Source organism: Parasteatoda tepidariorum, chromosome 1 (assembly GCF_982258835.1).
Source record: "Parasteatoda tepidariorum strain Cologne lab strain chromosome 1, Ptep-v5.0, whole genome shotgun sequence".
NCBI classification, from domain to species: domain Eukaryota; kingdom Metazoa; phylum Arthropoda; class Arachnida; order Araneae; family Theridiidae; genus Parasteatoda; species Parasteatoda tepidariorum.
In genome coordinates, this window is record NC_141755.1 from 36,437,049 (window position 1) to 36,453,360 (window position 16,312).

Sequence of the window (16,312 nt, forward strand, 5' to 3'; positions counted from 1 at the left end):
TTAAAAAACTATCTTTAAGAGCAAAACTAATTTCGTATTTGAAATTCCTACTCTCAAATTAGCAAGATCTAGTATTTGTATAAATGCAACAAAACATTTGTTTCCTGATTGTAATTTGCACCAGAAAGAAAATTAATTTATAGTAAAAAGTTCCACTCAGGATGAAAACAATTATTTCAGTATTAGAAAATATGATACACAAGAGAGAAAATATCATTTTTATAAATTGTTTTTGCCGACCAGTCTGTGTAGGGGGCAGGGAACTGTCCTTGCATCAGAAAGGTTCTAGGTTCGAATCCCGGGCAAGGCATGGATGTTTCTTTCCCTCTATCTGTGTTCTATGTCCTTTCTCCTTTGTGTGTGAATGTGACCCGCCCTATAAACGGGTTGTGGTAGTGTGACTTGGGCGACTCTGTTCCACCGCCGTGGCTTCGCCACAGGTGCCCACTGGGTAACGAAAAGAGAATTAGCAGTTCTGGCACTCTCTGTGGCCAATGGACAATAGCTCCAAGTGCCCGCCATTAAAAAAAAAAAAAATAAAATAAATTGTTTTCTATTGAGAAGTATGTACTCAATACTTAGGTTTTTCTCGTGAAAACTGCCATTTTAGTTTAAGTTTATGAAATCCCAAAAAATTAAAAAGTGAATTTTAATTCCTATTATTATATTATAATTTCTTATAATATTTTGATAAGAAAAAAAATCCATTTTTTTTGCAAACTATACATTTAGTGAGTTGATGATGAAAAAATGTTCCAATATTGTTCAGCATTGTAAACTTCAAATCATTAAAGTTTTTTTTATAAAATAATTTATTCTGTGTCACTTTTAGAGGGTTAATGCTGTGTTGTGAGGGAATGATGCCATACACTAATTTACAAGCTCTTAAATATAGAATGCAATTATATATTTTCCAACAAAGTATTTTTAACTGAAGCAAAGGTGATGCAGAAGTTACTTGAATCAATAGTATTTGTAATAAATTAAAATGATTACTCCAAGAAACGTTATCATTCTACTTGACTGTTAAATTAATTGTATTTTCTCTTTTTTGTAGTTATAATTCTTTATTTTTTGAAATTAGTTCAGCCACTTAAGTGATGCTTTAAGATATTTCCTGATGTGGAAATATGGAGGTGTCTATCTGGATTTGGATATAGTCACATTACGGTCGTTGCAGAAGCTGAAGAACACCGTCATCACCGAAAACTGGGATCGCGTAGCCGCTGGATTATTATTCTTTGACAAGGGCCATGAACTGATGAAACGCTGTATGCATGATTTTGCTGCAAATTACGACTACTCCAACTTTGTCATGAATGGACCTGGTATTATAACCAAAAATATTAAATTTCTCTGTGATACTGAAAAAATTAGCAAAGTGTCTGGTGCCAATTGTAAGGTTGATATCCAACCTCCTGAAAGTGCTTTTCCTATTCCTTATGATGAATGGGAAGCATATTTCATACCTTCAACTGTAACTGATGTAACAAAGCACTTCAATTCAAGTTATTTAATCCATGTATGGAATAAATACAGCCAACATTCAAAACTGATGATTGGGCTTAACAGTTTGTATGAACTGGCAATGAAAGAACACTGCCCTTCTGTTTATAAATATGCTCAAACAATAGGACGTATATAATTATTTTTTAGCATTGTTGTTTTTATCTAGTCATTTTTTTCAACAATGTTTTATATATACTTTTTTTTTTATTCCTATATTAATCTATCAACGGATATTAGCTTTATAATTATGAGCTTTAAGAAGTAATGTTTTTTTTTAATATCTTTTTATAGTATATACTCTTGAATTGTATTATGACTTTTATGTCTGTGTTGGTGAAGATTTTTTCTGTATAAAATTCTTTGTTTTAAGAATATTTTTAAGCTTACTTAGTATGTTCCTAAAATTTAGAAACAAGCATTGCTTTTTATAAGTTTATGAACTTATCTTCCGTTATATTGTTTTCTTATTTTGATTCTATTATATGTTTGAAAACTTATGTTGATAGCTATGTTCTACTTAAAGATATGCTCTACAGTAATTATTAAAGTAATATCCTCTAATAAATATTAAGTTTTTTATAAAAATGTTATGGGAATCATTACTTTCTTGGTTATTCCATTATACCCATGATAATATATAATAATAAAATTATATTACATAAAAATAAATATTATAATATACCTCTAATAATGCATATTAATGCTATTTTAATATATATAATAATCTGTATAAAATTCTTTGTTCTAAGAACTTTTTCATGCTTACATAGTATATCTCTGAAATTTGGAAACAAGCATTGCTTTTTATAAGTTTATAAACTTAACTTCCGTTATATTGTTTTCTTATTTTGATTCTATTATATGTTTTAAAACTTATGTTGTTAGCTATGTTCTACTTAAAGATATGCTCTACAGTAATTATTAAAATAATATTCTCTAATAAATATTAGATATTTTTTAAAAATGTTATGGGAACCATTACTTTCTTGGTTATTCCATTATACGCATGATAATATATCATAATAATAATAAAATTATAATACATAAAAATAAATATTATAATATACCTCTAATAATACATATTAATGCTATTTTAATATGTAACAATAAAAATTATAATATACCTATAATAATCAAAATTATAACATACCTATAATAATACACATTAATGCTATAATAGTGTCTAATAATAAAAATTATAATGTACCTATAATAATACATAGTAATGCTATAATAATATATAATAATAAAACTAATTTGCTCTAATGAATATTGTATATTTTTCTACAAATGGTACACGATAATTAATTTCATAATATAATTTTATATAAAATTTTGCGCCTATAAAATTTTGCGTTCAAAAACAAGTTTTTATATTGAAAGTCTTTTCTTTGTTTTATGAAGATGTGTGTTTAACTGTTAAGTTTGAAAAAAAAATTACTTAGCAGGATGTGCATGTAGCTATGTTTATAAATTGTGTTGTTTTTATTATTTACTTTTATTATTTGTGCTTATCAGCATGTTGTGATTTTCTCTCTAGAATGACCTATTTTATAAATGTATTTTTTGTATGAATATTTCTTGTAAACTGTGATTATTTTGTATTATATTTTGAAGTTTACATTGTTTTAGAGGCATTAAATAATTTATTTTCCTAGACTTAACTTCAGTAAACATCAATTAAAGTTTTACTCCATATATAAACTATATTTCAAAAGGTTAGTGAAGAAACATTCCATACCATTCTTTTTGTTTTTTACTGTTAATGATAGTTCTATAAAGGAAATAGCTTGAATATAACAGAAATGCATTGTGCTACTTAAAACATGTTTACCACACTAACAAGAGTTCTAAAATTTTTTTCATTTGTGCTTCTTTGTTTAAATTTTTGAATTTTTTATTATACTTGTTATTTTTTTAATACAGTGGAATCTTGGTATTATTATGTTGTGTTATCCTGTTTCTTAGGGTATTTTCTGTTGGTCGGTGAGAATTACCTATACCGATAATGTTAAATTATCCCGGATTTTACTTTACCCTTCTAAGAAAATCCCACATTATACTTTTCTCTAACAGATCAAAATTATTTTTTCTCTACAAAGATCGAACAAACCTTTTTAAATTTTTTTTCTTCTGATTGTCTTGTTTGTCTATCTTGTCTTATTCTATCTGATTGTCTTGTCTGTGAGAGGGGATTCACCCCTTGAGTCAAAATCAGAAAGATATAGGGATGGGCACCGCACAGGAAGGGTGGTTAAATGAAGTATTGGAACTTAAATTATAAAACCTGCAAGTGAAATGTTTTCGAGCTTACTTCAATCTCTGAATAATCCAATAGTTTAAGGAATGTTACACTCAACAATTGGTTAGATAATCTTTACTTTTTGTTAATTCAGGTGACTTACAAGATGCTTCTAAAGCAAAAATAAGTGTTCTAGAAATTCTGAATCGGATTTCTACAGCGTTAGACAGTGTCGACTAAAATGCAATTCAAATGGGTTTAATAAATCAGTTTTCTCGGTATGCAACTGGAACATTGGCCCTCCAGAAATTATATGACTGACGACCTTCCGAAGTCCATAATGTGTATATTGACCGCAGTACACATCCCCATTGCTTTATCTTATTTAATGCCTGCTCCCTATGGTTGTTATTTTTTTAATTTATTTTTTCCAATGCCCACCTGGAGAATGACCTTTCATCATACAGGCATCTGAAGGGCAGATTTGTTGGCCACTCTTTCAGGGGCACCATATTAGGTGGGCCAACGCTGCACCCATAGTAAGGGCAGATAGTACAGAGAAGGAAAGAACATCCATGCCTTTCCCCGGGATTTGAACCCAGAACCTTCCTGATGCAAGGGCAGTTCCCTGACCCCTACACAGGCCAGTCGGCCGATGGTTGTTATGAAAACAATTAAAAAAATATCGGAGGATATAACCACAACTTATCAAAAGTTTCAAGAAATAAAAATTCTGAAGCAATATTTATTTGCAAATGTAAACCAAAAAGCGAATTAGTAACCAATAATAAATATTGGGAAGTATATTGTTGAAATTGTATTATCTTTGTGCGTTTTGTAACGCTAGTCTAAAGGTTAACGTGAAATCGGGGTTCCACTGTATTTCATAAACCCTTGAACGCTTCCACTTAACCTGTTTCATTGTTAAACTACTTAAGCATATTTGTGACATTGAAGAGAGATCTCAAACTGCTCTTATTTTTTCTGCTTATATTGTTTTAATTTTTATTGTTATGTAGGTCATTATGACTACTTAAGAGTTAAAAATTAACTTATGATGATATGCTACTTATAGATAAATTGCAACAATCGTCTATGTTACTGTCAATGACTGAAATTGGTATTTATTGATTTCCACCAGTGAATGTTGACAATCACATAATGCCTATGGTAAGTATTCAAAATATATGCTAGGTGTAGTTCAGTGCCACTCCTCGGTATACATTTGCCCGGTATGCCCTTCATCAGTGTTTTTTTTTTGGTCAAGTGCTACTGTTCAGTATGCATTTAACAGGTACTTCAAACACTGATGTTTCTCCTAATCTATCTTCAAAAGATATTAGAATATCAAGTAAATATAATAATATCAAGGAATAAATTAATATCAAATTGGGTATAACTAATAATTCAGACATTCACCAAAGCGACTGTGTGATTTTTGACATTCATCGGTAAAAGCCAACATTCTCTTGATTTCGGTCATTCATTGCAACATCTACATTTAAAAATGACATGTTCTTCAAACTTTAGTACAATTAATACTCCAACTATTACATACATAGCTATTTTTAACACCTTAATGCTTTGTGACCTTGCCTTTAAAATATTAAATATATAATATGTTGTGTTTAAAAATCTAATTAAAGGTTTTTTAATTTTTTATGAAGATATATTGATTACTACGTAGTATTAAAAAATCTACCTAGCAAAATATGAATGGATTTATTTTTATAAATTGTATTTAGTTATTTACTTTTATTATATGTTCTTATAAGTATGTCTCTGTAAGAATTAACTATTATATATTTTTTTGTTTTAATATTTCTTGTAAACTGTTATTAATTTATTTGAAGTGTACTGCTTAAGAGATGGAAATTATCCATTTTCATAGACTTCAATTTTATTAAGATCAATTTAGTTTTTATTTTATACATATAATATTTTAAAAAGTTTGTGATAAAAAATAATTTGATTACTCTTTTGATACTGTTTTTTTGGCTGTTTGTTTTGCTCCACGAAAAAATAGCCTGAATGTCATGGAAAGTGGTGCACTCTTTTTAGATGTAATATTTTTAATTGCTACAGCTTACTAAACATTCTAATGTGTAGTTTTTTTCTTTGTTTGAAATAATGCTTTTTGTTTTTTTAATTTGGAGCAGCAAAGCTCAGTTTTCAATTCCAAATAAAATTTTTTCATTTAAAATGTGTGCACTTATTTTCTTGCAATATATTTAACATAGCTAACTAAAACATTATATTTGATTTATTTTCAATTTTTTTTAATGATATAACTGTAAAGCATAATTTTAAATTTCAATGAAAGTTTTCAAATTTTTTTCGCTTATTATAAGTGAAGTGCTGTCCGTATCTAAAAAAAGTGGCGATTTGACACTTAAAATTTCTGTTTCAATTATTTTACTATAGATGGTAAAATGAAAATTCTAGCGGCAGTTCTATAATTCTAGCGAAAAACCACTGAATAAAAATATTTCACTGAATTAATTTCAAATTATTGGCTTTTGTCTTGAAATACTAGGTCAGTAGTTGGAAAAACTACATTAATTTTGTAGTTAACTACAACTACTTTGTTATGAATGTAATTAACTACAACTACAATTCCTTTTTTTTTTACAGTGACTAAAAACTATTTGCAAAATGTTGGAAGTACATCACTACTTTAAGAAATCGAACTTGGGTGGAAAAATTAATTTACATATTATGTTCAAAATGGTTTTGCGCATAGAATTATTTGTACGTAGTGGTGGATAAAACCATTAAATATATCTTTGTTAAATTAAGAAAAAATATAAAAGTAGACATTATGATAATACTTTAAAAAGAAAAATCTCTCTCAAAAATCAGGAGATAGATGCAAAATAATTGTTTCAAAAGTTATTAGAAATTGAAGCAAAGTAAGGCATATTTTTCATTTTCAGTTTATTGGCAAAATATACCACTGTTTCCTATCCATCCTCTGCCTTAAATTCGTTTAGCACCTGGTTTTCCAGGCAGGCTTCTTGGTTGGCAAGTGGTATTAGAAACAATAACAATAGTTTCTGAAAATGAATAATTTGTCTCAGTGTGTTTAAATTTTGAATTTGTTTTGGAGTAATTAAATATAGTTCATATAGACAGTATTTTGGATTTTTCAATATAAAGGCCAAACTAATCATAGTAAACTTATAGTCTTTTGCAGCCACTTTTGATTGATGTTAAAAAATATTAAAAAAACAACTTATTTTTTCTGTGTTTTTGCTTTAAGTATTGACTATTTATCCTTTTCTGGAGAAAAAAAATCTTTCAATCACGTGATCTTTATTATTTTATTTTATGCGCTGTCAATCAAGAGAGAAGGGAAAAAAAGAGAAAAAAAAATTACATGTTTTCCAGATATCGCAGTTTCTATTGACAATTTAAAAAATGAAATTAAAGAAAAAAAACCCTTAAAGAATAAATAATAAGAAACCCTTCCCTATTTGAAGTCTTGTTAACGAGTAAAATGACGAATTTACAAACGAGGTAACGAATTTGTTTCTTCTTATTGAGCAACACAATCTGCATTCCTTAGATTAATTTTTTTTATTCATGCCCGAGTAATTATTTTTACAATCTATGTTATCGTCTATTTCGTTACGATTAAATTAGTAACGAAATGTTCTTACGTAAAGCTAAAATTATTGTATAATTTAGAAACAAAATGCTCTCCTTTTTGTAAAAAAAATTGTCTCTTAAGGGAAAAAAAAACGGTGAATTAACGGGGTTGGCGAGCGTAGCTAGCAGGGAAAAAAGTTTCCTAGTCATGTAAAAAATTTTATGCCTAGGCATTATACAGCTGAGAGCTTTCATTTCGAAGCTTTTTTAACTATCAATAAAATGCATAATAAATAATTATAATTTTTTTGTTGTTGCATAAACGAATAATTGAATATTGAATGAACGAAATTTATAATTGTGTTCAATAAATATTCGATTGATTTAATAAGTCCCCGAGATTTGGTGCAAAGAGCATGCAGAAAGTGAAATTAACAATAAGCCCAAACTTCTAACTGCTCTTCTCTCTCCTGATTGCGACAATATTTTCCAGATTGCGGGTATCCCCTCCTGATATTTTGGTTATCGAGGATGGTTGTTAAAATATGATCACTCTAACTAAGTTGGTGAGAAAAAATAATCGAATTTCTGAAAGCTTTCTAGCCTTATTCTACCCTCTATTAAAGCAAAACCTGTAAATCCTGCCTGTAGTCCTGTAAAATTTATTTATTTTTTGTGTTGTTTAAAATCGTTTGTTTAAGTTTGGTGTAAAACACAAAAAATGATGTCGGCTACTTTACTCCAAAAATGGTGTAATGAAACAACAAGGACAGTTCTTGGCATAGTAAACACCCTAAATGTTCCATTGCTCTTCTTTAGATGTAAAGTAGTTGCCACCATTTTTGATGCTAATGCCAGTGACAAAAAACAAGACAATTATGCATAGTTCATGTGAAAGTCAGTAACGAAAGAACTATAATTTAGAATGCATACGTTCAAAGATTCTTGAAATTAAATAAGTTTATCAAACCTATTACTGCCGATACCAACAAGCCTATTTGGTTAAGCTTGTTGGTATTGGCATTGGCTTGTTGGTAATTTATTTAAACCAATAGAAGAAAAAGGGTGTGTTTCTTGTTTTCAGTGGCGCCATCTACAAAGAATACGATTTTAGCCACGCAAACGTCACTGCCCGTTTATTGGATGGACAAACTCATACATCCACAGATCGTAATTTTGACTTGAGCCAGAGATTTATCAATTTCTAATTCAGTACACCCAAAGGTGTGTTTGCAGTTGGAACATGAAAGACTTTGTGACCCGATGGATTTAACGTGCACCAGTCCCCATACGATTTCTTGGACATGGGACCAACACCTTACCAACCTGACTATACCGGCTTTAGATTTATAGTTATGAGAGCATAATTATCTTTATTACACTACTAAAAAATACATGATTTTTTTAACAGAGAACTTTTGTTTCTGTGGTATGTTTAGCAAAGAAGACGACAACAAACTTACACATTCTCTTGATTGATAGCAAATAAACTATTGTTGTCATCTGACAATTTCGAAATTTATCTGAAAACGGCGCTTTTGGAAGCAAAAAGAATTTACAAATTGGGTAAATGCGTTGAGCTTATTGTAAGTATGTTCTATTATTGTTGTTTAGATTTAAACACACACATTAAACTTTAAAGTATATATGAACGCTGAACTCTGTGTTTCCTTGATATAAAATATTCGTTAGGGGCCGTTTAAGAAGTACGTACATCCCGAAGGGAGGGGGAGGGGATTTGCTATTTTGTACGGTTTTGTACGATGGAGAGGGGGAGAGGTATTATACAAAGTACGTACATTATAAGCATACACCAAATTTAAATTTGACTTTTTCCTACATGATTTTCCCTCTTATGATGGACTTGATATTAATCAACCACGAGGAACTTTTCCATCATTATTTTCATCTCAAACGTTGGAGCCAATAGTAAAAGCTGCTATTAATCAAAAAATAGGTTTGAACTCCATCACAGAAATACCATACGATGCAGCAAACGCAAAAAAACGCAAAATTTGTCCTACTTGTGGTACGTATTTTGCATCTTTAACTTGTTTGAAAGATCACAAGAAAATATGCGAATCTTCTTTTCGAATCAACAAAGTAGGACCAGTTCGTGTAGCAGCTCGCCGATAGAAAGAACTTTTGGTTATCCTCCGAAACCAGGAAAACGAAGATGAATCAGAGTGGATCGTAGATGATCTCGTTGATGGCGATAATCTAAATTTTTCATCAGTCGCAGACAAGAGTAACGCTGAATTGGCGTCTCTCGAGAAGCATTTGGAATGTCCTTGGGAAAATACTGTAGATTAATTGTATTGATTGTAGGAAATTATTATGTTGCTCAGATAAGATTGTTTTATTTATTGATTCAAAGATAAAGTTGGGTGTTATTGTTTAAATAATTTAAATGAATAAATTATTTTAAATAAATGTTTAATTTTATTTAAAACATTATTATTTTAATTTTTATGTACGTACTCTAAGTGGGAGGGGAGAGATTAAGACCTTATGTACGGTAATGTACGAAGGGAGGGGGGTTAAAATTTCTCCATTTTTGTGTACGTACTTTTCGAACATACATTTTTGGAGTTTTTATACACCGAATTCGGAGAAATATTATTTCAGTTTTTACAATGTATAGTGACATTTTGTATTATTAAAAAGTTTGCTAAATCGAAGAATCCTAAAAATGAAGGCCAAAAATTTTATTGCAATCTAAGATAGCCATGGAACGTAGCTTTTAGGGAAAGTATCATTTACAAAGATATTTTTTATTGATTCTTTTTTTTACAAAACGTTTATAACATGTGTAAAAAAACCATTACTTTAAAGCAAAGTATATATCTTATCTCTAATCGAAAATAACGAAAACTTGTAAACGAAAAAGGTGGGGAAAAATGACTTGTAATTCTTTTTACATTCTTTTTTTTTAGAAATAAATATTTTTATATTGTTACCTTGATAACTTTTCTAATATCGTGCCAATGTCATTTAATGAAATGATTTGGAAAAATATTACAAAAATTCGATATTGACGGAAATAGGTACGTGGCATTGGAAAAGATTTTAACTTATTGTAACCAATAAAAGCATTTTTATTCAAAAATCACTAATGGAACAGTTTTTTCCCCCTCACTTTTAGTACACTTACCAAACATTAAATTTATTTCAACCCTTACAATTTTCATTTGAAGTCGAATAAAAGGCTGAGATTATTTTATTTATTTATTATATTGTAAGGATTGGTGTTTATTTAAAAGAAGAAAAAAGTTTTTCAGAATAGGTTTTTCTGATAAGACTTCGCGAACAAAGAATATTGAGGGATCTAGTTTTCTAAAATGGTTTTTTGAACTGATTTTGAATTTGCAAATATATTATATCTAGATTATATATTATAGTTTGAAAACAGATTCTTTTGTTTTGAAAAAATATGAAGTTCTGTGTTAGATTTAAAAGACTCCTGAAAAATTCAGTAATTACTGGTATTCCTCAAATTGTGGTGACTAAAAATACGTTCAGGAAAAGTATTAAACTGATAGTCTTTTCCTGCTGCATTTTTGGCTTCTTTTGGCAGACTACAACTTTTCTAGAAGTCTATTGGTCCTATCCAACAGTTGTTGATGTTCAATATTTTTTTCCAGAGAGTTTTGATCTACCTGCTATTTCCGTTTGTGACTATAACGGGTTTGTATCAGTATTAAAATTACTTATTCTTCGTAAAAATTTATTTTATAGCCGTCGTTGAACAGCCGATCCAATTGTGAGTTTACGACTACCAATGTTCAGCCTTGTAATTTTGAACCCAATCCAGAAAACAAGTGAACTCCCCTGGATCAAGTATTGGGAGAAATTTGTCTTCGTGGAGGATTTTTAATGGAACAAACGCATATTTGCTTTACATGAAGAGGAAAACCACGAAAAACTCCCACGGTTAGATTGAAATAAATTAAAATAAGCTTTTTTTTAAAAGAAAATATATTGCTTTTTTTTTCATTGTAAAGCTCAGATTATGGACTTAGAATTCCTTGAGGAACGTAATTCCAATTTTACTTAAATTATTTTTGAAATTAGTCAAATGAAAATTGACAATTTAACTAAATTGATAGTTAAATCGATAATTTAACTTTCTACTTAATAAACGATATTAGAGAGATTTTGCAAAGCGTTACCGTTCTAACATTGACGATATTTTAGCTTCACTGTGCATGTTCAAAAATTTAGTTACAAATCGCTGTATCACAAAAGGGAAGAAAATTAAGTCAGCGTTACTGTTAGCTTAAGACAAACTCTATGCAAAATATCACTGATAATTCAGTTTTTTCTTTAAAGAAAAATGACACAGCGTCACTAAAGCAAGAAGAGTTACTAATTTTTTTTGTAAATATAATTCATTTCTTATAATACGATATTAGCCTTACTATAATCATAGGCGATATAATTTACATAAAATATGTCCCGTATCGCTTACATAAGAGAAAATCATAAACATTTTATTTCCATGATGAATTTCTATCATTTGTAACAGATTATGTGATTAATGATTGGTTACAATGGTTGTTGCCAACAGAGACTCTTATACTGCATGATTTGGGAACTACGTGAGAGATATCAATGTATTAATTTGCAAGGAGTATGACGATAAATTCCTTTCTTAACTCTTAAAATTAAGAATTTTAAACAGCGAAAAAAAAGTGTGTAAAAGATTGGCTTTTTCACATAAGGTGATTCACTCAGGGTATGCAATTGATCTAAAACTAAATAAATTCATTATTGATTTGATTTGATCGTAGGTCTAAGTTCAAAAATAGAAGAAGCTCTATTTATTTCAAATTTATATTGTTTTCTGTTTTAAAATGTCAGGAATATCTTTCCAATCTTTAAATAATAGTTGAAAAGATAAATGTAATAAAAACTAGAAGGATGCAAAAGAAATTAAAAAGGTATAGTAAATAAAAAATAAATTAAGGTATCATGAATAAAAAAATAAATATATAAAAGGTAATTCTTTTGTTTGATAGAAGTAAACTAAAATGCAAAAACTAACTTCTCTTTTATCCTTCAATGTTTTTAATTTTAATCAATTTTCCGAGGACTTAAAAATAAATATTGATCTTTAGTAAGGCGTGAGTAAAGCGGCCTCCTTTGATCTGGAACAAGAGTGAGGTTAATATTACGTTTTTGCTGTGAAGCCGGTTTACAGTTAACATTGTTACGTCACAAAATAAGAAGAAATATCACGAGTTAGTTCTTCGATTCAGACAGACAAAAAAAAAGAGTGTTACTTTAAAAATTTTAACAAAAAAAAAATCATTACCTATAATATTTATCTTAAACCTCATTAGTTAATCCGATCTGATTTATTTTACAAAAAATGTTTTCAGGATAAAATCGAAACCATTTTGCCAGAAATTTCCTGAACTCTGCTCTCCATATAACAGTCTGGAGGAATTCTGTATAGAAAACAGTCACTTATGTGATCTAAATTATTTGCCTGACAATGAATCGGTGAGTAAACATTCCTGTGCAAGTAATTACATTTCAATTTATTAGAAATGACACGAGCCCGAAGAATTAAAAACATCTAAAGGCTGTTTTTCTTTGCAGTTAAAAATATATTTCTCCTTATTAGTAGGACTCACACTGTTCTCTTAAAACTTTTATAAGTGACGAATATAAAGCGTTTGCCTCTACTACTATTTGTAATTTCTTTTAAATGTACAATAAAATGAAGAGTTATCAGATCTCTAAACGTTGACCCTCTAACTGCATAATTATTTTAAAATCAAAATAGGTTCAAAATTGCGTAATTTTTTTATTGAATATTTCACATCTACACATATTTCTGAGTTAAAATATACAAAACTTATTTTGCACGGCAGTTTGATTCTTTTTTTCAATGCAGAATTAGATCATAAAAAAATATTGTAGAAAATTGAAGGAGAGCAAAATTTTGAAAATTTATCTTTGTAAAAATACAATTTATTTTATGAGTTATAAAGGTAAAATGTATTTACTAATGAAAATATGCAAAATACTTACGAAACACTTATTAGAAGTGAAGTTTGGAATGGTTAACTTTTAGACAAGTCTTACCTCATAATCCATACACCAAATTTGCGTTTCTAAGTGATATTTTAGTTTTATTATTTCTTATTTTTTGCCAGTTTCAATTGCTTTTTTTCTTTTTTCTTAGAGCTACAAAGCAGCACACTCTCTCAAAATGTTGCAAAACATACTCGTATATTTCGCAGAAATAATATCGTTAATGAATGTAATTTAATTACTTTTTATGTTGGTGAATCATAAGCAAGTAATTAAATTTAAAGGTCATTAATTTATGAAAAAAAGAATGACCAGCAATAATGTAAATTTATTGTAATTTTGTGTTTAAAATAATATTTCCTTTCTAGTTCCCTACTGTTAAACCACGTGATCTCCCATCATTATCACGAGAAGAATATCGAGATATGGGAACACAAATTGAAGACATCATCGAGGAATGCTATATAGTTCACAATCAGAAAAAGAGGAACTGCACGTAAAGCCTTTTTTTTTTTTTTTTTTTTTAAATGCATAAATGAATTAACTTTTAAAGTAACTGAGTTATTCATTTAACTCTTAAAGAGAATAATAACAAACTGAATACTCAAACCACCCGGAAACGAATTAGTGTGTTTGGGAAACTAAGAGCTTTTCGAGTGAAAATATAAATAAATAAAAAATGGAAATAAATAAAAGAAAGTATAAATTAATGAAAATAGGAATATCAGGCATAAGAACACACAATTTTAGAAAAAGGTGAAAAAACACTGGATTTTGAAACTTTTTTTTTTAAAATCAATAATGCAGAAACAAATGACTTTTTGACTGTTTTAAAATAAATTTTTATCAAGACATTTTATTTATTATTTTTTTTGAATTTGTGAAATTTTTCTTAAATGTTCTTAACGTAACGTTTCTTAAACGTAATACTTAACATAATGCATGGTTTTCAGAATCACATTTTAACGTACTTGCTTTGACGCAATTAGCTTATCCACGTGATTTTCTTGATCGCATTTTCAACAACTATTGCTATTTCAAAGTGATTTCTAAAATTTCAAAAGTGAAGTGAAGTATTTCAAAGTGATTTTTAAAATTTTAATTTCTTTTTTTAAGGAATGCTATTATGATCGATAAATTTCGAATAGCACATTTGAATAATCCTATCGCCTAATCGCTTTTTTTTTATAACCGTCGTTGAACAGTCCACCCAATTCTGGGTTAGCGACTACCACTTCAACTCCGTAGCCTTCTAATTTTGAACACAAACCAGAAGACAGGGGAACTCCTGGATGAAGTATTGGGAGAAATTTGCCTACGTGGAGGACTTTTTGATGGAACTATCCCGCATTTACGTTACATTAAGAGAAAAACCACGAAAAACTTCCACAGTTAGCCTGACGGTGAGGGGATTCTAACCCACGCTCCGCTTACCATTGAGGATTTTTTACGTCAGCACTATGATCGGTGCGAGCCGAGTGCGGAATTCGTTTGGACCAGTCATCGCTGAGATTGGGACCCGGGTCAGCTCATTGGAAGGCGAGCGCTCTATCCCCTGAGCCACCACGGCTCTATGACACACTATTGCCATAACTATTCAATCTCAAATCCCAGAATTTTATCATAATACGAGAATTTTGCACGTTTTTAAATAAAATGAGTGAAGCTTGGCCATAGTAAACTTTTTACGCGAGAGAAGAATAAAAGTATGAAATGTTTTTGCTCTGTAGTGAAATACTACTTTAAATGCAAAATTCCGGATTTCTCTTCCGTTATATTTAATTTTTTATCATATAGTAGCTGGAGCTGGAAAAAAATCACACGAAAATCTGGAAAAAAATTATAAAAGGGCGGAAATTAACAAAAATTTGGAGGATTATCATCCCTGATAAATGAAGTATATTGAATGCAAATGTTGTTGTTGTTTCTAATGCAACTTGCCAAATACCAACAAGTCTGTTTGGTGAAACCAGACAAATTTACTGTAGACGGTACGTTTCTTGTTTTTCAGTGGCGGCATCTATGACCAAGAATATGACTTCATCCACACACACGTCACAACTCGCTTATAGGGAGCAACCATTCACATATCCATTCATTCATCCACAGATCGTAATTTTGACCTGAACGAGAAAACAATCAATCTCCAATTAAGTACCTCCAGAGGCATTCATTTGTTATGGGAACATGGGAACACTTCACGACCCGACACATCTAACGTATACCAGTCACACAAAGAATCTTCGGCCGACGGGGATCGAACTCATGATCGCTTCGACACGGGCCCAACACTCTACCAACCAGGCTATCCCGGCCACATATAAATTTTTATGGTTTAATATGCCACGGAGTTGAACATTAGAAGTCGTAAACTTTTCGGTTTACGACTTTGGTTTACGGTAATGTGGTCGGCTGTTTTACGACGGATATAAAAAATAAAATAATATATGCCGAAGAGGACGTGATGACTCAGGGGATAGAGCGTTCGCCTTCCAATGGAGTAAACCGAGTTTGAATCCGAGGGATGGCTGGTCGATGCGAATTCCGCATCCGGTTTGCACTGGCAGCAGTGCTGACGTAAAATATCCTCAGTGATAGACGGATCATGGGTTAGAATCCCCTTACCCTGAGGCTAACCGTAGGAGATCTCTTACATGTAATGCCGATGTGAGTTAGTTCCATCAATAAGTCCTCCACTAAGGCAAATTTCTCTCAATACTTGGCCCTTGTCCTCTGGATTGGGTTCAAAATTACAAGGCTACGGAGTGAAACATTAGTAGTCGTAAATCCAAATATTGGGTCAACAGTTCAGCGACGGTTATAAAATAAAAATAAAATATGCAGAAGAAATAGTAAAATTTGTGATTTTTTAATTTTCTTTTGGAGTATTAACACTCGAAAATAAAACTTTAAGTAATTTATTCA

General features: G+C 30.1%; 1 protein-coding gene across 5 annotated transcripts in view; it reads left to right on the plus strand.

Annotated features, from left to right (window-relative positions):
• LOC107445145 (lactosylceramide 4-alpha-galactosyltransferase) overlaps positions 1-5,954 on the plus strand; it is a 39,770-nt gene extending 33,816 nt beyond the window's left edge. For all 5 annotated transcript variants that reach the window (XM_043049303.3, XM_043049311.3, XM_043049308.3 and 2 more), the window contains one exon: positions 1,085-5,954. In XM_043049303.3, coding sequence (XP_042905237.2) covers positions 1,085-1,645 — 561 coding nt within the window. In that variant the 3' untranslated portion in view covers positions 1,646-5,954. The remainder of the gene's footprint in view (positions 1-1,084) is intronic.
• The last annotated feature ends 10,358 nt before the right edge of the window (positions 5,955-16,312 follow it).